Source organism: Micromesistius poutassou (genome assembly GCF_964030765.1).
Source record: "Micromesistius poutassou genome assembly, chromosome: 23".
NCBI classification, from domain to species: Eukaryota; Metazoa; Chordata; class Actinopteri; order Gadiformes; family Gadidae; genus Micromesistius; species Micromesistius poutassou.
The window spans coordinates 2,540,446-2,562,193 of NC_140293.1; the positions used below are offsets into that span (position 1 = coordinate 2,540,446).

Consider the following 21,748-nt stretch of genomic DNA (forward strand, 5'->3'; position numbering starts at 1 on the left):
TGCTCGACGGCAATGATCTTGTCTGAAAAAGCCTCCGTTCTCATTCTCACACACGCTTCCTCACGCTACATGTATTAAAATGGAAGTGAGTAATTCAGAGTATTTTATATGGACCCCTTTGGAAGACTGGCGACTAAATCATGCAATGAATTTCTATGGATGGTTTATGGAAGTTTGGCAATAACACGGGGCTGTTAACGGTGGCCTCCACGTTTAATGTTTCATTCAGCAATAATGTTAACTGGTAGTTGGTGGCATTGGTTTATACATGATAGAATCAAGAGTGATTGATTGATTTAGGCATGTACAATACAGATGGTTAAATATTTAAAAGGGACAGTGTGCAGAAGTGTAGCGCAAACATCAAGACTTAAACGACTCATCACTGTTAAAGCATGGCAAAGACAGGGCTGTAGTAAAACCTTTATTAACTTTTTTTTCATCAAGTCAAAAACATAAACAAAGGTACAGAGAATGAAGTGTTGATTTCTATACAGTGGCAACTTATTTAATTTAAACATTCCTTACCCTCCCCACCCAACTCCTAACCCTGTCTGGCCCTTTGACACACACACACACGCACTCACCTTTCACAACACACACACACACGACATCCAACCGCGATCATACACCTGGGAGTCCAGACACCCAGAGCGCTCTGGACGGCACAGTTAAGGACGGTGGGACTGGCTGGGAGTTCGAGCCGAACCCCGTCTCAGGACTCTGAAGTAGATCAGAAGTCCCACCGAAAGTCTATCCCATTAGTGCAATCTGTGGTGTTGTGTGATGTGAAAGGCCCAAAAGATGCATTGTCCCTTTAATTCAAGACAATTGATATATTTGGTAAGACTCTGGAAAAACGCCGCGTCCCAGAGAGGACTCCCAGGGTAATCATATCCTATGTTCCCAGCCCGATCGCAGAGATTTCACCCCAAATCACAGGTATACAAACACTGGTAGAAAACAGAACAGACACTGATCTCAAACAATCAGGATTACTTGGGGATAAAAGGGATATAAAGGGACGAGACCTCAAGTAAACCTAGAAGAACATGAAAGGGTCGCGCACATCTTGATGTTACTCAAGCACATCGATTAAACAATTGCCTTCCTTAAACGAAACTAGGCCCCTGGGAAATCTGTTAACACTTGGCCATGAATTAACTTATTTTAATATACAAATAAATGTCATACCCACGTAGTGGGTGTGGGATTATTAAGCGACACTGTCCATCATGTGGACACCGCTGGAGCCGTCGCCGCCGGTGTCCATTCAACTCAAAAGGATGCAACATTATATGTCAAACGCGGCCAAACCGTAAATGAAAACCACCAGCCATTTTGCCATCAAGGGAGCCAAGCTGGTTAAACTAGTTGTTTGTGTGTGGAGGGGGGATGGTGAATTATAAAAAGTAAAAGGACACTATCCCTCATCCACAGTGTCAGAGCCTCAGCATCCTGCAAACAGTTTTTACAAAGCCATCAAAAGAAACCAAAGATTTTTTTTTTCTCTATTCTTATTCACACAGAATAATTAACTTTGTTTTTTTATTAAATAAATTGAGCAAGCCCCAAAAATACAGGGAGGACTTGTGTACACATCAGCTATCAGAAATGGGACAGGGATCCACTCAAGGCTTTAGATTAAAACATTCTATGGGCCACTCATGCAATCAATGGCAAAAGCAGTAACTCCAAACTAAACATCCCTCGTCCGCCCATAGCTCACTTTCCAAAACTAAATTTAAAGACAAAATATATTTATTCTGAGCGTTAAGAATATGTCATAAATCTTTTTAGCGTTCCCAGTGTAGAGGGAAAAATGCGTTTAAAGGATGGAGAAAGGAAAAAAAAAAGCGTTCTTTTTGTACAAGTCTTTGAAGTCTGAGGGACATGGGGATGCTGGTGGATGCTTCATGACATCATTCACGTTAGTCTTTGGGGGGGGGGGGGGGGTAAGGTGGACGTGGGTATGAGATTGGGTACGAGAGGCCACGAGTGATGGCAATGGAATAGGTTGGGTCTTTAGGTGTGTCTCGCTCGCCTGCATGCCAGTGTCTCTCGCCCCCTTCAGCCAGGACTTAATCAGCGGACGTCACACATCCCCCTCCTTAGCTCTATTGTTTGTTTTTTTATTACCAAAACGCTAAATTGTCAAAAAATAAGCCTAACAATTTCTTTGTATTTGAGCCACTTGCCTTTTTATATATTAAAAACCCACTCGGCTCACACCCCCGCCCACACACACACACACACACACACACACACACATAAAGGGCTTCTGCAAAAGTGGCAGCCACTGTATATTTACAAAGGAAAGATAAGGTCTACATGTAGATACACTTCAGTAAAATATGCACAAAAGACTGGCTCCACCGCCCACTCCTCCTCCTCCTCCTCTGCTGCTGCTTCGTAGGCCTACGCTTTAAGGTGTTTCAGCCTCTGGAAGCGTAGTTTTTGTTTTCCCCCCGTAAAGGCGTTTGGCAATACTTCCAACTTTCACAATCCAATACTGAACTGGGAGACGCGTGTGAGAGGGAGAGAGAGAGACTGGCTGAAGGTAAAGAGAACCCCCCTGTTCACCACATCTCCCCCCACTGTTTTAGTTTTTCCTTACATTTCAACTCTTTTGACAGTTGAAGCAAACAAAAAAAAAAAGATTCTGCTTCAACTGCCAATTAAAAACAAACTAGTGTACATTTTGAGAAGGCAGCCACTTCCTCTAGACGAAACAGTTCCAAGTCTACTGAATTCAAAGAGTACTAAATATATATATATGTATCTTTTTTTTTGGGGGGGGGGGTGGGAGTCAACTCCCTTGCAAGGAACCAGAAATTAAAATGCTGTGCCCCGCCCCAAACCATCATCTTCCTTGCTCTTGATTGGTTGTGACTTTAAGCCCCTCTGTCTCCCCGCCCCAGGTTGTTTGTGTTGGTTTTAAAAAGGCGTTATTCTTTCCTTCAGTTGTCCACCTCGAGGTGGGGCAAGAGGGCCGCTGGGGGGAGGAGTGGTGGGTCTCCTCTCTCAGCCGGCGCACCTCCTCCTCCCGTGAGGTGCCTCAGTTGTTCTCCTCGTCGCTGTCGTCGGGGCTGATGGCCGGACTGTAGGTGGGCGACGTAGGGCTGTAGCCCGGGGAGGTGGGGCTGTAGGTGGAGCCCTTGGGACTGGTGGGCGAGTAGGTGGGGGAGGTGGGCGAATACTTAGGCGAGGTGGGGGAGTAGGTGGGCGAGGTGGGGGAGTACTTGGGCGAGGTGGGGGTGTAGGTGGGCGAGGTGGGCGAGTAGGTGGGCGAGGTGGGGCTGTACTTGGGCGTGGTCGGGGAGTAGGTGGGCGAGGTGGGGGAGTACTTGGGCGAGGTGGGGGAGTACTTGGGCGAGGTGGGGGTGTACTCGGGGGAGCTGGGGCTGTAGGAGGGCGAGGTGGGGGTGTACTTGGGGGAGGTGGGGGAGTAGGAGGGCGAGCTGGGGCTGTAGGACGGGGAGCTGGGGGTGTAGGTGGGAGACTGGGGTGTGAAGCGGGGGCTGGAGGGAGAGTAGGAGGGGGAGGTGGGGGAGTAGGAGGGGGAGGTGGGGGAGTAGTTGGGGCTGGTAGGGGTGTAGTTGGGCGACGTCGGGGAGTAGGACGGCGAGGTGGGGGAGTAGGAGGGGGAGGTGGGCGAGTAGGAGGGGGAGGTGGGAGTGTAGTTTGGAGAGGTGGGGCTGTAGCTGGGCGAGGTGGGGGAGTAGGAGGGGGAGGTGGGCGAGTAGGATGGCGAGGTGGGAGAATACGAGGGGGAGGTGGGGGAGTAAGACGGAGATGTGGGGGAGTAGGAGGGGGAGGTGGGGGAGTAGCTGGGCGAGGTGGGGGAGTAGCTGGGCGAGGTGGGGCTGTAGCTGGGAGAGGTGGGGGAGTAGGACGGGGAGGTAGGAGAGTAAGAGGGGGAGGTGGGTGAGTAGGAGGGGGAGGTCGGGGAGTAGGAAGGGGAGGTGGGGGAGTAGGAGGGGGAGGTGGGGGAGTAGCTGGGCGAGGTGGGGGAGTAGGACGGGGATGTGGGGCTGTAGTTGGGGCTGGTGGGGGAGTAGGAGGGGGACGTGGGGGAGTAGGAGGGAGACGTCGGGGAGTAGCCGGGGCTCTGCGGGGTGTAACCCCCCGGGGAGCGCGGCTCGTAGGCCGGGGAGGTGGGCGAGTAGTTGGGAGACATGGCCCCACCTGGAACGTCAAAACACAGAAAGCGGGCTTACAGGTCACTCCAAACATTCACATAGCGAGTGTTGATGTTTAGGAACCAAATTGACATGCCTATCGTCATGGAACCCACTACTTGTAGTCGCTGAGTGGAGCATTTGCATATAATGCATGACACGCAAATATGTCATTTTATAATTATACTTCCACATCCATTTCAGCTAAACTACAACACAACAACAACAACTGGGTGGAAGCTAGTTTGCCTGGTCGCAAGCCAACATGGAGGCCAGCCGACTGGACGCCACCTTGAGCAGCAGAACCTACCAGGGGAGGGGATGTAGGGGCTGGCTGGACCCGGGGAGCCCGGAGACCCAGGGGTGGGGGACCAGGCCGGCGAGTAGCCCGGCGAGAAGCCACTGGCGTCGGACGCGGCGCTGGGCGAGAAGCCCGCGGCCCCGGGAGTCATGCCGCTGCCTGGATGTGGGGGGGGGGGGGGGGGGGAGAACGGGAAGGCCGACCGGTGAGTCACTGGGAATGCCAGGAAACACGAGGAACAACGCGGGAGCACAATGGCGCACGGCGCGCACACGTACCGACACTGGGGGACCACGCGCCGTAGGCCGGGGTGGCGCCTGTGTTCCACGGGGTCATGGCGGGGGACATGCCACTCATGGGGCTGGGTGCCGATCCGAAGAACATTCCGGTAGCTGCAGAAAAAAAAAAAAAAAAAGGGTCAAACATTTTTCCACACACAAAAAGGAAAAACGATGAATCTGTGTGAAGGGAACCAGAGTCCCGGAGTGGCGGCTGACTCACGTCCGGCCACGCTGATCCCAGGGATGTTGGTGGGGATCTCCATGCCGTATTTGCACTTCTCGGCGTCCAGCAGGAGGTCGAAGCAGCCCGTGCCGCACGGGGCGAGCTGGCCCAGCATGATGTTCTCAGACACGCCCTTCATGGGGTCGTTCTCGCCGTGGGACGCCGCCTCCATCAGGACGTCCACCTGGGACACACGACAGGGCGCCGTTAGGAAGAATAGTGACCGACCGATTTATATCAGCCGGCCGATGTTATCGGTCGATGTTTGCGTTTTTCACGTGTATCAGCATCGGCTGATTTTTTTTCGCCGATTTCTTTTTAGTTTTTTTTTTTTCCCTGCACGATTCAATAGTTTCAACAGTTCAATAAAGGCTCCATGAACATTTGTTATCATCGTGTCATTTTTATGATGTTAATTGAGGGAGCAAACGCAGTATCGCCTCCGAATATCGGCTCAAGAAAATCGGTATCAGCGTAATCGGTGAAGGCAAAAAAAAAATCCTTATGGGTCGATCCCTCGTCAAGAAGATCACAGAGTAGAGCACATCGTGCCATGAAAGGCAGTTCCTGTTTCAACGCTCGACAACTGTCGGAAAAGACACACGACTCATTCGTGACACGCCAACTCACCGTCTCCTCAAAGGAGCACTTCATGAGGGGGCCCGTGTCCTGCCGGTTGATGCCGTGACGCGTGATGGCCATCAGGTGGCCCCTGCTGGTCATGGTGTCGCAGAGCAGGGCCAGGTGGCGGTAGTTGACGTAGGAGCCGTCAAAGGAGATCACGTGGTACAGCTCACGCTCCAGGGCCTTCCGGACGGCCTCGATCCCGAGTACCTGAGAGACGAGGAGGAGAGGACATGAGGAATGAGGTCGGAACGTACGCAGACGTCAAAATGAAACTGAAACCAACCAAACTCCATTAGCATTTCAGACCAAATGAAACCGATACCAAAGAGCACACAGCAGGACTGCGACCGGCTTGAGGCGGCTTTTTTACGCGTACCGTGAAGATCTCCACGATGTCGTTGGAGGTGGTCCGGACGGGGTCCACGTCCTTCTCGCTGAGGACCCGCATGAGGCCCACGCCGTCCGTTTCCAGGATCCACTCCTGCAGGGCCTTGAACTCGCCCTCCTCGGTGATGATGATCTTCTTCTTGTTGTCCGTCTGGGGCAGGTGCATGTACACCTGGAGGGAGAACGACAGGGGTTGAACCGCTGACCGACGGTCTTGCACACACTCCTTTTTTAGGACGAGGGACATTTCGACGGCTTCGGCGTCATTCCCAAAACATCCAACCTACTCCATACGTTAGAAGATATACACAAGATAAAAATAATGATCGTTTCTTTATACGTGTCTGCGAGTGTTTTGAATGTGAATCATCTGAGGTGTGAACGGTGCTCCTGCATTACCTTGCTGATCTGCTCGATGCCCTGCAGGGTCATGTCCGTCAGCATGTTGGACTCGATGCACCTCAAGAAGACGTCGTCGTCCATTTTGTCCACCACCTCTTCGTCCTAAACAAACGAATGAGGATTCAAGTCAACAACGGGGTGAAAAAAAGGTGCAATAACCAGAACCCGTGTATAACTAGAGTGGTTCACTGCACACCGGTGGTTAACTACAGCACTACAGAAGCCCATCCACCCTTCGTACCTCGTGGAACTTGTTCTCGTCGCTGTTCATGATCCTGATCCGCAGAACCAGCTTCTCCGCGTTGTCGTCATTGAAGATACAGTTCAGGTCGTCTCCGAAACCTGGCCGAAAAAACACGGCAGGTCAACGTATATACACGCCGTGTAGGGTTAAACACATCAACATGGCCATGGCTGTAGCGTCAACCCCCCCCCACAGTGGGACCCGTGCACCGGGGGCCTCACCTGCGTTGATCTTCTCGGCGATCTGCTCCATGGTGAGCTTGCGGTCCGTCATGTGCTTGCGGTCGAGCTCGATGCGCAGCAGCCACGGGGAGATGCGCGTCACGTCAAAGTCGGGCATCTCGTAGTAGACGTTGACCCACTCCTGGTCCTCGGTCACCACCGTGCTCTGGGGGTTGGGGTCGTAGTAGATGGCCGTGTTGGCCGTCACCTGAGGGGTTGGGGGGAGGAGAAAGGGGTATCGTTAAAGTCGCGTAATGAGTGTGAGATAGAGCCACTCCTAGGAAGAAGGGCTTAAAATCAGGATTAAAATCAATTAAAACAATGTTCTACCCACTCTTACTAGCTGGGCCACTTATGGTCGTAAACAGATACAGACCTCCTAGCATTTGATTTAATTGAACATTGAAATCATTATCCATCCGCATTGACTACAGATTAGGGCTGGGCGATTAATCGAATTTTGATCGCGATTTCAGAGTGAAACGATCACCAAACTGATACAATCGAGTTGAAACGATTAAAAAAAATAGTAATATATATATATATTTTTTTTTGTTTAAATAGAAATTGCAGAACAGCTGGATTCATATCTGAACTTTATTTTCTATTTGACCATTTTGTGTATATTTTTAAGGGGAAATTTCAAAGTTCTCATTTACAAAGTGTTTTTTTTGGAGCGAAATTATGAATAAATGCATCAATGTTTTCAAACTCAAAAATAATCGTTTGAATAATCGTGATTATGATTTTTTCCCATAATCGAGAGGCCCTACTACAGACAGGATACAAGCTAGTTGAAATGTCACAACGTCACGCGCCCTGAACTCAAATGTTGAACTTAATCCCCGGGGTGGTGGGGTGGGGTCCTTTACCTTGCGCAGGGTTGTGTGCTCCAGTCGACACAGGATGTCCTTGGCCCGCTCGGCGTCGCGCGCCGCCTGCCCCAGCAGGAACACGGTGAGCGACGGCGTCTTGGGCCTCTTGGAGATGTTGATCAGCTCCTTGAGACGGGGCACGCCCAGCGTCACGTTCTTGGCGGACACGCCGGCGTAGTGGAAGGTGTTCAGGGTCATCTGCGTGGCGGGCTCTCCCAGGGACTGGGCGGCCAGGGCCCCCACCATCTCACCGGGGTGTGTCTGGGGGGGGGGGGGGGGGGGAGAAACGATGCTTGCGTTCAGTCGACGATATCTCAAAATATAGAAGACATCGTAGTCGCGACCGTAGAGAAGTGACCACGTTTCATTTCAGCGACAGTTTGTCGTGACAGAGGCTGACGGCGACCCCCCTGGGGTCACACACACACACACACACACACATTAACGGGATCCCGATCGGTGGTCAGGTCGGGATGACCCCCCCCCCCCCCCCCCCCCCCCCCCCGCGAGCAAAAAACTCACGATGGACTGGTTGAAGCGGGTCTCAATCTCTCCCAGCAGCCAGTCGTAGGCCTCGGTGGACAGGCGGAACTCCTCCGTCATGCGCTTGGAGCAGAGCGTGGAGCGCAGGTGGATGTTGAAGAGCAGCGTGGCGTTCTCCTGGGCCTGTTTGCTGAGGGGGTCCTCCCCGTTCACGATCACCAGCTTCTTGCTGAGCTCGTGGACGCCTGTGGGCGGCGGGTAAATCAGATAATCGATCAAGACAAAAGATAAACGAGACAAATAATCTATCGCTGTGTTGTGATTCAGGCAAAGTTGTTCCGAGGCATTGGACTTGTACGTTGTTGTTGTTCGGATATAGATTTCAACTCATGACGAGCATCTCTCTCTTGGAAATGTTAAGTCAACGTTCTCCAGTTAATTAATGCTGGGAATTAGACCTCTAAGCCCACTGTACTGCCCTGCAACCAGGGAGCCTTTTGCAACTAAGCTGACTGTGTTCTACTCTTTTTATAACCTGTGCGGATGGGTCAGGAGGCTTTATATAACTCAGCGGGGCTGGAGATGTCTAGGTGAAGCTATTTAATCCCATATCCAGACATTGATCCATTTGGATGAGCCCTAGGGAATAGGCCCTGGGGAATATTGGGGGCTGTAGTCGACCAGGGAAGCTTGGTCGACTGAAATTCAACCCGTTCTTAAACCAATCATTTGGTTGAATTGGAGGGGGAAAAGAAATGCATGTTATCTCTGGATTAACTAAATAGGCCAGGGTGCACTCTCTAATCTAACTGGTAACCTAAATGTCGCACAAAGTGTTATGTATGCAGTGGCTAGGTCCATATACAGTCCAAATGCATTGAAATGTATCTCAATAACGACATACCCTCGACCACGCGGAGTGGATTGAGGTCCGTGGGGATCCGGGGGTTGATTCGGAAGATCTTCTGGGCGTTCCAGATCATTCTGGCCAGGTTGCATGGCAGCACCACCTACAAGTGAGGAAGAGAGCGATACAAATCACGCTACTTCCCACGCGTCGGCTTATCAAACGCGTCCCGATTACGACGGTTTCTGATTGGGGTTGCCGCGCGTCACGCCGCACCTTGCTGTCTCCGGTGGGGAAGATGGCGCGGAGGATCTCGCGGTCCTCCTTCATCTTCTCGTACTCGCGCTCCAGGCTGCCCTGCACGACGGAGTTGGTCAGCACGTCCTTCACCACGTCCTCCTGCAGGGTGCGCCGCAGCGCGCGCTCGTTGGTGCAGTCAAACTTGAACCTGGATTAACGCGGGCGGATAACAGAGAGCGGGGTTAAGCCACCGATGTTGAACGCGCAGCACCGAGACGTCCGAGGAATCTGTACTGAAGGATTTGCTGATTTGCTGAAGGACTTAAGAACAGCGCAGTGACGATAACACCATGAACCGTGGAGCAGTGTGTTTAAACTATCGTACAGATTCAGCACCACAGACTTTTAGGAAGTATGTTTACGTTTAGACATTTTAGGGCATTTAGCCAACGCGACTTACAATAAGTACATTTGTCAAAAGAAATAATACATCACGATATACATACAAGTTTAAACTACTATAGTAGGGATTGGTGGTAGCTCTTGAAGGTAGGTGTGGGTCTGTAGGTAAAACCAGTGCTAATTAATGCCATGAGACACCGGTTTTCCCCCTTACCATTACACCTGTGAGATAATGCACATGAGCTTATCTCCACAGCAACAGCCCTCTAAAGACACCACGTTGAGAGACCTTCCCCACTCACTTCTTCTCGAAGGCCTTGTTGGAGGGCTTGAGCGTGGCCATGTTCTGGAACTCCACCGCCTCCCCGGCCAGCCCGTCCTCGCCGTAACGTAGCTGCACCACCTGGTTGATGGAGTTACGCACCGTGGCGTCGTACTTCACCATCACCGACTCCATGGACTTGATCAGACGACGCTGGATGTAACCTGGAGGCGTTCGGGGAAAAAGAAGAAAATGTAACAGACTGAAAACCTGCTCCTCTTTCCCACCCCCCCCCTCACTACCTCTAGGGACTATCTTCTGGAAAACTTCTACAAGTTGACTGCTGTCCCATTCCACTTCACGTCCCCCCCCCCGCCTCTCCGCTCAGTTCAGATTCACAGCCCCGGCTCACCCGTCTCGGCTGTCTTCACGGCTGTGTCGATAAGCCCCTCTCTGCCTCCCATGGCGTGGAAGAAGAACTCTGTGGGCGTCAGGCCGGCCAGGTAGGAGTTCTCCACAAAGCCCCTGCTCTCAGGGCCGTAATCATCCTTGATGAAGTGGGGCAGTGTGCGGTGCTTGAAGCCAAACGGGATGCGCTTGCCCTCCACGTTCTGCTGCCCCACCACGGCGATAACCTGCAAGGGGGAGAGATCGCCATGTGGTCAGGGTTCTGGAGGACGATGAAGGATTATACACCCACCCCCCCCCTCTTTTTTCATCACAACGGGATCGGGTGCCGTTGAGCGCGGCGGGCGGGCCTGCCTACCTGGGAGATGTTAATCTTGGATCCCTTGGACCCGGCCACCACCATGGACTTGAAGTTGTTGTACTCTGACAGAGACTTCTGCGCAGAAGACCCAGTCTTGTCACGGGCGTCGTTGAGGATTCGGTTGACCTGGTTCTCGAAGGTCTGCCTCAGCGTGTTGCCGGGTGTGGGCTCCAGCTCGTTGTTGTGGGCCTTCTCGATGACCTGTGAGAAAAGGGGGGAAACCGCCGCAACTAGATCAGGAACTTTCCTATTTTACCGTCATTTGTGCTCCAAAAACAATGGTCTCTTGGTGCTTGCATGGCTGGTTGTACTGGCTACGTCTTGTGAGTGTGCCCTTACTTCTATCACATCTTGTTTGGCTTTCTTGATTGTATTCTGGATGTCAAGGTAGGTCTTTGCGTCGGCAATGGAGTCACCGATACCAATGGAGTGACCTGGAGATTACAAACAATGAGGGTGAGTACGACTGACCATAAAAGTATGAACAATGCCAGTCAATCATTCCCACTATGTTGAGCAATATACTACATAATACTCCAGGCTTTGTCCTTCCATATCCCACAATAGTTTAACTTTTAACACTTCTGCCTGGACTGGGCTCCTCACCTTCAATCAGCAACCAGTTGTTGACCACCGTCTGGATGTTGGAGTAGAACAGGCGTGTGATGTCGTGGCCCATCTCCAGGTAGGAGATGTGGACCAGGGAGCCCGCCGACGTTCCCAGAGACTTCTTGCACAGGATGCCCATGATCAGCTCTCCGTTCTCCACGATCACCTGGGGGGGGGGGGGGGGGGGCGGGACACGGGGCAAAGGTGAGTGGGACGCTTTCGAACAACGCGCCTCATGATGATCATGGAAGTTGTGTGATGTTTTCATACATGAAGTTAGGAGATTTTTTTTTTTTGTATACATTTTGGAAAGGCAGATAGTAGTCATGTCAGTTTGAGTGTCATAAAATAGCCTAGATTAAATTTTGAAACAGATCCCTGCTACAAAACTGCTGGAAATATGCTTTAGAAATAAAGTTTGATGTGAACGATAAAGAAAGAAGGGATTTCACTTCAGTGGTAGCCTAGCGTGTGGCGTCGGAGACAGGGGCGCAACGGACCTTAGTGTCCCCGGGAGAGATGTGTTTGTAGGGCCCGCTGTCCTCCTCGTCCGGGTGGGTGCTGTGGGTCCGGATCACGTTGATGTGTCCGGGGATGATGAGGCTGAAGATCTGCTTGCCCGTCCACAGGGGGCGGGGCTTGATGATGGCGGGCTGGGGGACCTTGCCGTCCCACGTGGAGAGGAACATGAGCAGGTTCATCACCTCTCCCTGCCACGGGGGAGAGCAGCGGACAGGGTGAGCGAGGTGAGCGGGCCAGGAAGGAGTTCAACGTGTGTGTGTGTGTGTGTGTGTGTGGAATTGGAGTCATCCATAATGTTGGGTAGTTATTGTCATTGTCTCTTTTATTATGTTGTATTATTTAACATTTGTTCCCTTCTCTGGCCCTAACAGAAAACATTTCCAGAGACAGGACACCTCAGGTGTATGAGGTTAGCAATAAAATACTTTCACGTCACGACGCAAACAAAACTTTACCTAAACTAATACGACACAAAGGATCTAGTAGTCCTCACCCGCTCTAGGAAGACGTCCCTTTTGGTGAACTTGCGTACAGCTGTGAGGGTGTCCTGCACAATGCCCATGACGGGCCTGTTGGACTGGGGGGTGACGATCATGCGTGGCACCATGGCCAGCTCCTGGATCTCAGCCCTGGTCTCCAGGGACTGGGGGAGATGCAGGTTCATCTCATCCCCGTCAAAGTCAGCGTTGTATGGAGTGGTCACACTAGAGGGAGAGGGGGGAGGGGCTGGTTATAGACCGTGTATACTTCAACCCATTTGGAGTGTGATCTCTGATCGTACTGGAAAACCATGTTGCACCGAAGGTGCTGATTAAATGCCGCCGTTCACATAAAACTATAAAAACAGGAACAATTGCTGCATAAGTAGGACTAGGTACTTTCCAGAGGGAGTGCTGCCAAAACAAATATAAGGTTACTAGTATTACTTAGGAATTACCAACTGTTAACTGACATTTTACAGCCTGATATATTGAAGAGAGTTTACAATACATCTTACAATTACATCAGTTTATAATGTTTTACCTGAGGTTCATTCGGAAGGTGGACCAGGGTAGGATTCGCACCCTGTGCCCCATCATGGACATTTTATGTAGCGTGGGCTGTCTGTTGAAAATGATGATGTCTCCATCGCACATGTGCCTCTCCACCTATGAGGGGGGGGGGGGCGGGGGAATATTACGTTAATCAAGAATATTTTAGATGTGATGCGTTTTCACTACAGACCGGAATTTGCCCTGTGATCTTACCTTGTAGCCAATCTGTAGATGAAGATCACTGGGCTTAGGGTGGAACCGTAAGTCAATCCTGTCCCCGTTGTCTCGGATGATGTACTTGGCGCCCGGGTACTGACTGTTTCCTCTCCGTACCAGCTCCTGTAACCTGGCGACGTTAGAGGAAAGCGCAATATTTTAGCATACCAATGAAACCCTTGTAGGGATCACCCAGTACACAGTAACAGAGGTCTATAAATAGTCACGCGTGTGAAAAGACAAGGCGAGTCATACCTGTCAATATTAAAGGGTGTGACGATTTCCGGGAAGGTCATGTTGGCGGCGATGGACCGCGGAACTCCCACTTGGTCGATCTGCAGGTTGGGGTCCGGGGTGATGACGGTTCGGGCGGAGAAGTCCACACGCTTTCCCATCAGGTTACCGCGGACTCGCCCCTCCTTCCCCTTTAGCCGCTGCTTGAGGGACTTGAGCGGGCGCCCAGACTTTTGCATTGCCTGAAAAGGAGAAAATTTGTATTAATTAGAGATGTATTTAAAAAAAAATGATAATTTGAGTTTCATGTGCAAACAGAACACATCCGTACCCTGGGCAGTCCCGGCAGCTCGTTGTCTATCATGGTGGCCACGTGGAACTGCAGCAGCTTGACGTCCTCTGCGATCACGTGGGCCGCCGCGCCGCTCTGCTCGTTCCTCCTCAGCTGGTTGTTGATCTTGACGATGTCGGCCAGCTTGTGCGTCAGATCGTCCTGGGAGACACAACGTGTGGCGCGTTAGTCTCAGTCGGGAAACCAAGGGTAGTCAAACAGCTTCTTCCACTCAAGAGAAGAAGGAAAGCTCCCCACATAGATTGTAAACTACGCAGTTTCAGCCGGTGTGTACCTGGTTGCGAGCGGAGCCCTGCATGACCACGGCCGGTCGGACGGCCAGCGGGGGCACGGGCAGCACGGTCACGATCATCCACTCGGGCCGGGCAAACTTGGGGTCCATGCCGAGGATGACATCCTCCTCGTCCGAGATGCGCTTGAAGATCTCGTGCACGCGCTCTGGGTTCAGCAGGATCTTCTTCTCCTGGGAGTCCTCGTTGACGTGCTTCCACTCGGCGTACAGCTCCAGGCCGGAGCGGCGGATGCGCGGCTGGTAGCGGCCGCAGCCACCGTGACCCTGGAGGAGGACGAGAGGGACGCGAAGAGTGAGGACCCAGAGGTGTGAGGACCCAGAGGGAGTGTTGCACAAGGAACAGAGCGGTGGTGTGGACGGCAAGGTACGACTGTGTTGATTGCATCAGTGGCAGGCGCGAGAGATTGATAACAGTGACGACGTTACCTTCTCCTTGGTGATGTCCTCTGACTCCTGCTGTTCCACGCCAAACTTGTTGTCCATCTCCTCGCCGCCTTCACAGATATTTTTGCCCTTACAAAGCTCGTAGACGTGAGTCAGGCGCTTTCTGGGCTGTCCTTTCGATTTGACCAGGATGTCTTTGATCTTGGGATTGTTCTGTGGTAATGAATAAAAACAAATGGATGTTTAAAAAAAATATTTTGATAACGAATCGAAAGAGACTTTTCATATTGGAAAATGTGCAGTGGAAACAAGTGTGAGCATACGAACCGAATCGACTAATAGTTTGGAGCAGAAGAAGCAGACGCATCGGAGAACCTTCATGATCTTCGTTACGAAGCCGACGTGGAAGACTGGCTTCGCCAGTTCTATGTGCCCAAAGTGGCCCGGGCATTCTGTCATGTTGCCTGGGAGACAAGTGGAAGTAGGAACAGGTCAATGCTGATATTTCCCCATCTTTTGTGTAACAATTTATGGAATGACTTACACTGGCCACACTTTACCTGCACATGTCTGACACCTTCCAGATCTTTCTATGACCCCTTGTCTTGGGTCCATGAGGCCACCAAGCTTTGGACGCCCTCCTTCAGTGGTCTCGGGGTACTTAATTCCCCCTTCAGTGACTGACATCCGTTTCTGAAGAGATAGCCATGATGTGAAAGACATTGAATTGATTACAAACAAGTTCGTAATACGGTCAACGCCTTCAGTTGAATTCCAAGATCAATTTAACACGAGCAACAAAAAAGTAAAAAACTAACTAACATTCTGAAGAATGGTCATAGCCAAATAGAATTACTTTCATACACCAAAATAACGTATAGCGAAATAAAACATGTATAGCAAGGACTTTCTTGGAATTAGCTTTTATTAGAATTTCATTGTATTTAAATCAGTTGAGGGTGACACAAACAGAAGATTTAGCTTTGTAGCGTACATTATTCGCCTGGTGACATTTATGTGCAAGTATACGTGTAAAACGGTCAATATTATAGGGGGTTTAATTCATGAGATGGCCTGATTTAGTAACGGTATGCTGAAAGTTTGACCAACTTCCTGCAATATGCCCTTGCTAGTTAGCGCAAGCCTCACTAGCTCGACACGGCTAGCTATGCTAGGCTAACAGCAAACGTTTCCTTGTACACAGAACCATGTCTTTAATACGAAATCAAAACCGCAAGGCTAGTGAAGAAATCGTAACATCAATGTGTTCAGAGCGATCAGAGAATAAATGAATACCCAGTCCCCAAAAGAAAACCTACAAGTTCATCTGGGCTGATGATGCCGAATTGCACTCTCTTGATGAGGCGCAATGGGCATGCGCTGTCGCCGGAGGGCGGTCCGTGCATCCTGTCTATTCAAAGAGACGCGTCCTCCCTCGGCACGCCGCTTTGTGAGAAGGAACAGCTTTAAATTGTAACCAGGAGTAAGTCCAGGCCGCCAGCGGTGACCGGAACGTCTCCGAAGGCGATATCCCAACTTCTGTCTGCCCTAGGAACCTATTATAAACGTTTTATTCCCAACTATTCTATCTACCGGCTATCCCCTTCCCTTTTTATGTTCTACTCTGTGGCGCGCTCTCCGCGCTTCTGAGGGCTAGTGTGCCCAACGATCGGTTTTATAGACTGGAAATCTGCTGCGGGTTTACAGACCCCAAAGCGCAGGGACTCGCTCATTCAGGGGAGGAGCTTGGATCCATATCGTAAAGACCTCATTGGCTGTTGCACACGACATCATGAATAATACATTATATTACACGTATAGCCAATCGTAGAGCACGTTTGTTCAGCCTACGAATGGTATCTGCGTAGACGTCACCAACCAAAGCTCAAAGCAATCTTATTGGATATAAATTCACTGAGGCGGTTCCAATATGCTCTTCTGGATTGTAGAATTTGAATATTTTATTTTGTTCCCAGCGATTGGTGCTTTTCTTTAATAATATGCGAGAAATTTACACCGTCGACCAATCGCAATCGAGTTGTGAGGAAACGTCAATAATTTGGACAAACCCCGCCTCGTTTCCGATGTTTGCCGAAATTTACCGATATGAATTTCTTCCCTCTGAGCAAAATAAAAAAAAATCTGTGTTCTACCGTTGGTCTCGCTCTGGACCAGCTTCGACTCCAAGAAAAGAAGCTCGTGGTTAAGGCCTACAAAAAATAGCAACGAACCACAAGAACAAAACACATATTCTTTAACATTTTCGACCCAAACTTGGACTAGCGGTGTTATTTCGGTTGCTGTAACGGATGACCATCGAAAGTCCCGCTTTCATTCTCGTCGTTTTGCAATTTACGGGACAAAGTTGTAAGCCTCGGACTCGCCTGTGACTCCGTGCCCGTCGGTGGACTACGATTCCAGTAGCGCTACAGGGAAACCTCGGAGAAAGCCTGTGGTGTTATAATAACCTAATTTCTGAAACTATACGTACCTTTTTGTTAAACGATATGGTACAATGGTATGTGATCTTTATGGTGGGTATTGTAATTTCATGTTCAGGTGTTTAATTCCGCATTTAAACCCGATTTTAAAAAGTAGGCCTCGTTTTCCAATGCCTTTTTAACGGGGACCCTGCCTTTGGCGCTAAGAAGTCGGAACAAGGGCGTTAATCTGCCTTTTAAAGAGTCTCCGGAACGACACCAGTCGACTTAGTCTGTCGTTTAATGCCGTCCAGTGTCCACTCAGTTAACAGTAGCGGGTCACGGCGTTAATAATACGCGGCCACTGGTGTTTGTTGCCACTGCCGACGGTGAAGCTAGCTGCTAGCTGGCTGGCTAGCTGCTAGCTAAATAACGTCCGTCGTTTAATCGCCTTTTCCCGGTCCGGTCCCTCGAGCCCCGCCGAGCGAGCGTCTCGGTGCCCGGGGCTGTGGGCCGCCCAGCTTAACCGATTTAACGTCTTTTTTTGCGGTGGTTTTAAAATACGACGTTTATTAGACCGCACTCGTGTTCAATTCCCCCCCCCCCCCTTTTCTCGAACATCTTGGGCTCGGTTTATATATTTTTTATTATTTCAAGGTGAACCACGGTGGTGGGGATGGTGGGTAGGGGGGTTGGTTGTGGTAACGTTATACGAGTTTTGGACACCCCGGCAGTGTGGTTGATATTCGCGGGCGTATCCGCTCGCTTCGACCGCCTTTGTCGCCGGACGGCCCCGCCGGACGGGGCGCTGGGCTCCGTCCCTTCAACATGGCGGCGGCGGCGGGGTTGACGATGTTGTGAAAAAAGAAAGATGGAGGCCCGGTGTCTTCTCGTTGCCAACCCTGACCGCCGAGCTGAGCTGAACCGAACTGGGAGCTCAGTTTCGTACAAATTCGGCCCGTTTCGTTTTATTGTCACCGATCGCGTGTTTAACCCGCAGCCCCGTCGTGTCCCGACTCGGGGTGGGTTTGGGAGGCCGTGCCTCAAGGAGATGCCCCCTTTTCCTCCAGTCGGGAGTGTGTGGAGACAATGTGGGGACGAGGGCCAGCGCTCCTCCGGTGCGGTGGCTTGTGATTTGTTGTAGTTTTATTGACCCAAGACGTGTTTCTTTCAGTTCAGGGCTTATTAGTGGAGAAGGTGGCCTTGTGTGTACATCGTATACCAATGGGGTAATCTCACCGTGTGGACGTGGTACGCTCGCTTACTGGTAGTTGTTTTTGTCTAGACATTGTCCGGGCCCCACCAAATACCTCCGTTCTTTTGTAACATCGGACGGGAAATGCGTTATCGTCTTTATCAGGTTGTCCTATTTACCAATTTCAAGACTGTACCCGACTGTACATTGATTGACTGAGTTTTACAGAATACACTTTCTGCAGTGGTCCAATTGCCACCGTGTTGACGCCTATCATTTGTCCTCCTATGTTGTTTAGATAAAATGTGTATTGCACCAGCAATCGTTCTCCTTCAAAAATCTGAAATGCACTTGTATGCCACGCTGTTCTCTAAATAAACCTTTTAAACCAACTTCCATTGTCATGTGTGTTGTATGTATGGCTGGGGTCGGGTTATGGCACTGCCATGATCGGTACCAGCCTTGAAAGATGGAAGTGTTGCCTTTTTAATGGCATAAACACGCTTATGTCTTTAACTCACTGAGATAAAGAAATCGACTGGAAGACATTTTCAAGAACTGCAGCAGCATTACGTGCTTCATCGACACTTCATTGTATTGTAACGAATTCCCATTAACATTTTAAGTGTGAATCAACGTTGCACTATACAACAATATAACCTATACTGTATACGATTTAAAAAAGTTGCTTTTACCTCACTTATTCAGCGTACCAAGGAGGCTAATGCCAAGGCTATACAAAGGAGTCTTTATTGTGTTTTTGGCTCCCCCCTCTGGTTCATGATGAATTAGCTGCGAAGAAGTTGCTGGTGCACAACCGGTTTGAATGGCCAACTCTTGTCGAAAGTGGACACCTGCGCCCTCTATTGCCACAAATCGGTTGGTGCCAAAAAAATAATTTGCTTCATAGATCTGGTTGCAATTGTGGAAAACTATTTGGAGATTAAGGCCCAGTCCCATTTCTCTCCCCTTAACAAGAAGCGGGAGTGCTGTTTTCGCCCTTAAAATCAACCCTTGAACGCTAGCTCGGGAGCTGAATTGCAGGTAAGGGCACTTAAAGGCAAGTGTCCTTAACCGCAAGTCAGCTCCCGAGCTGGCTTGCTCCCCCCTTGCCCCCCTAAGTATTGGGACAACCCTACTACCCCTTCGCGGGAACGCGCAGTCTATTTTTTGGGTATTGGGACAGGGCCTCATTCTCCCGTAGAGTGTGTAGCATGCCTTCATTACAGAAGCGCAGCAGGGCGAACTCAGGTGTATCACATGACGTTAATGGCCACTGGCACGACTACAAACCCATGATTAATTTAATGAGCTACACCTGGGTTCACCTCTTTGACGAAGTTGAATACTCATGCTTCTTTAAGAACTAGTGAATTAATTCACATTGGTTTATGTCACCCTCCATGCCTATTTATGCATGCACATTTTTTTGTTTCAAAAATACATTTTTATATCCAGTGTTTTTTCCAAGACAAATACTATAACCTGACGTCCGAGTCAACCAACATAAACATATACAACTAACATCCAGTACAAAAAATTACCTCATGAAATATGACTTAATGTATGCTGGTGTCTGTGAATGTTTTATGCTTTCTCACAGTATATGTTTCCTTTTACTAAATGTAAATGTCAAGTAAGTATGGTTGGTTATTACAAAAAATATTTGCATACAACATGGTCCTAATAACATTTGATTCACTGTCCAATATAGGTATGTCAGCTTTTACTTTAAAGTTCTTTTATGAAACAAAACCGCAATAATTGCTACCAATAACTTTGTTTGTAGCTCCTCATCGAACAAGTCTATCCTAGCCATAGATAGACCAATAATTGCAATACAATTTATTACAATTATTACAGTCTATCTATGGCTTGGATAGACAAAATAATTCTGAATATATATTGACCTTTTCTCAACCCACATTTACATTTACAATCAACATTATGTAATTTATCAGATGCTTCTATCCAAAATGACTTAAACACTAGGCTGAGAATAATAGCGATGAGTAGCTACAAAAAAAGTTATTCGCTAGTTGAAAACAACAGAAAGCAAGAGTTTCATCATGTTCTCTACACTGGGAAGGTTGCATTAAGTTGATAGAAAAATGCAACTTCTGTTCACAAATTACTTGTAGAGCTATAATCCAAACTATGAAGTGGATCTTAAGAATATTTTTGCAATATCATTTGTTTTATGAATCTAAACCATCTCATAGAAATAATGAAGGCCATTAGAGATTTCTGGTGATGGCATCCCATGTCAACAGGAAATGACATGTTAGCGCACCCCAAACATGGTTTAAACAATATGAAACGTGGTGGCCTTCTACACCTAACCAAAGTCCCCGCTGGTCTTCAGTCACTCGTATTTTGTCACTCTAATTGAGTCCCTTGCCTTGAGTAGGGCTACACTTAACAGCTAAGGGTCAGTAGTGACCACTGTTGAGTAGGGCTACACTTACCAGCTAAGGGTCAGTAGTGACCACTGTTCTAGGGGTTTGGTTCGCAGTGGGACCAAAATTACTTACATGACCACTTAGGTATATTTATATTATTTAGCTTTATTAGCCTTAGCTTTTTTTTTCACATGGTTTCCTTCCAATTTTGTAGAGTGTTTTATGTGTTCCCCCCCCCCTCAACTCTCTATCATACGGAGGAGTTGGATTCCTGGAAGCAGGACTTTTGGAGTTCTAATATCCAGGGGGAGCCACAGTCAGGAGATGTCAGTGTTTCCCTGGCAGTGAACATGTTTTTCCCCAGCCAATGGGGTCTGGAGGGGGGCGGGGCGGGGGAGGGGGGGGAGGGGGGGGGGGGGGGGGGTGGTGCAGCGAAGGAGGAGGCGGTGTTGTAACACAACGATCAAACGCGAGCAAGAGGGAGAGGGAGAGAGAGAGAGAGACAGGCACATGCATAACAGGATAGGAGGAGCAAACATGCCTTTATTTATATTTCCCATGTGACCGAGGATCGAAACCTGGGAGATACCAGTATAGACACAGCTAAGTTATTAGGCCTGGCTGCACAGAGATGGCAGTCTTTATAGGCGTACACACACAGCAGTTGGATTGGTACTGATAGGAAACACATGCAAGCCTTTCATCTGCTCACAAACGTGCCGAATAAATCCCAAATTCACCCGAAGATTTCACCAGTTTTTCATTTGCTCGTTAATATATTTTTTTGGGATGCAACTTTCCAACCACAACTTTCTTATATACGGGTACATCTTTTTTATATTTATTCATCGGCCTACAATAATATATGTGATGTTATTAACTCTATATTATTAACTAATTGCATGCACTTTTGGCCATGAATGAGAAACTTTTGATAATGAAATCCAATGATCGACCAATATATATGTTCTAGAATACACATCTTATTGTTTACATTTTACATTTACATTTAGGACATTTAGCAGACGCTTTTATCCATTTTACATTTTGTCCCAAAGTGGGCGACATGATGAGAGAGAGAGACAGCAGAGAGAGACAGAGAGAGAGAGAGGGAGAGAGAGGGAGGCATACTTCTCCAGGAACCATTTGAACACGCCAGCCCATTTCCATCCACACAGCGAGAATGTCCTGTTCTTTTGCTTGTTTGTTTTAGATGATGTCAGTCCCTGCCAAAGGGCCAGCACCACCACCCCCTCTCCCTCCCCTCCCCCCCCCTCCCAAACTTGCACCTCCTCCTCTTCAAACTCCACATCTCTTCTATCTACTACAATAACCCCGCTCCC

At 49.3% G+C, this 21,748-nt stretch overlaps 2 protein-coding genes across 2 annotated transcripts in view; one reads left to right on the forward strand and one right to left on the reverse strand.

Annotated features, from left to right (window-relative positions):
* LOC311368685 (uncharacterized protein) overlaps window positions 1–21,748 on the forward strand; it is a gene marked incomplete at its 3' end in the record, with an annotated part of 89,737 nt that overhangs the window by 5,026 nt on the left and 62,963 nt on the right. The gene's annotated exons all lie outside the window — the stretch shown is intronic.
* Window positions 490–16,012, reverse strand: polr2a (RNA polymerase II subunit A). Its single transcript, XM_084487367.1, has 29 exons — window positions 15,708–16,012; window positions 14,949–15,081; window positions 14,716–14,852; window positions 14,431–14,601; window positions 13,987–14,268; window positions 13,692–13,853; window positions 13,382–13,602; window positions 13,124–13,256; window positions 12,900–13,024; window positions 12,370–12,580; window positions 11,855–12,064; window positions 11,352–11,520; window positions 11,085–11,179; window positions 10,743–10,946; window positions 10,389–10,611; window positions 10,017–10,200; window positions 9,349–9,520; window positions 9,130–9,235; window positions 8,265–8,470; window positions 7,740–8,003; window positions 6,868–7,075; window positions 6,644–6,744; window positions 6,400–6,504; window positions 5,990–6,172; window positions 5,617–5,820; window positions 4,984–5,170; window positions 4,761–4,874; window positions 4,492–4,641; window positions 490–4,188 (listed from the first exon to the last, which is right to left on the reverse strand). Exons 1-29 carry the CDS (start codon window positions 15,792–15,794, stop codon window positions 3,059–3,061), a joined length of 5,877 nt encoding a protein of 1,958 aa, XP_084343493.1. The 5' UTR covers window positions 15,795–16,012; the 3' UTR covers window positions 490–3,058.

Bases quoted from the DNA above. Each gene is read 5' to 3' on its own strand.
- polr2a (XM_084487367.1), bottom strand. From the start codon at position 15,794: ATGCACGGACCGCCCTCCGGCGACAGCGCATGCCCATTGCGCCTCATC. The intron at 6,505-6,643 runs GTACGAAGGGTG...TCGTTTGTTTAG, and splicing joins ACGAGAACAAGTTCCACGAG to GACGAAGAGGTGGTGGACAA. The intron at 4,642-4,760 runs GTACGTGTGCGC...CCCCACATCCAG, and splicing joins CGCGTGGTCCCCCAGTGTCG to GCAGCGGCATGACTCCCGGG.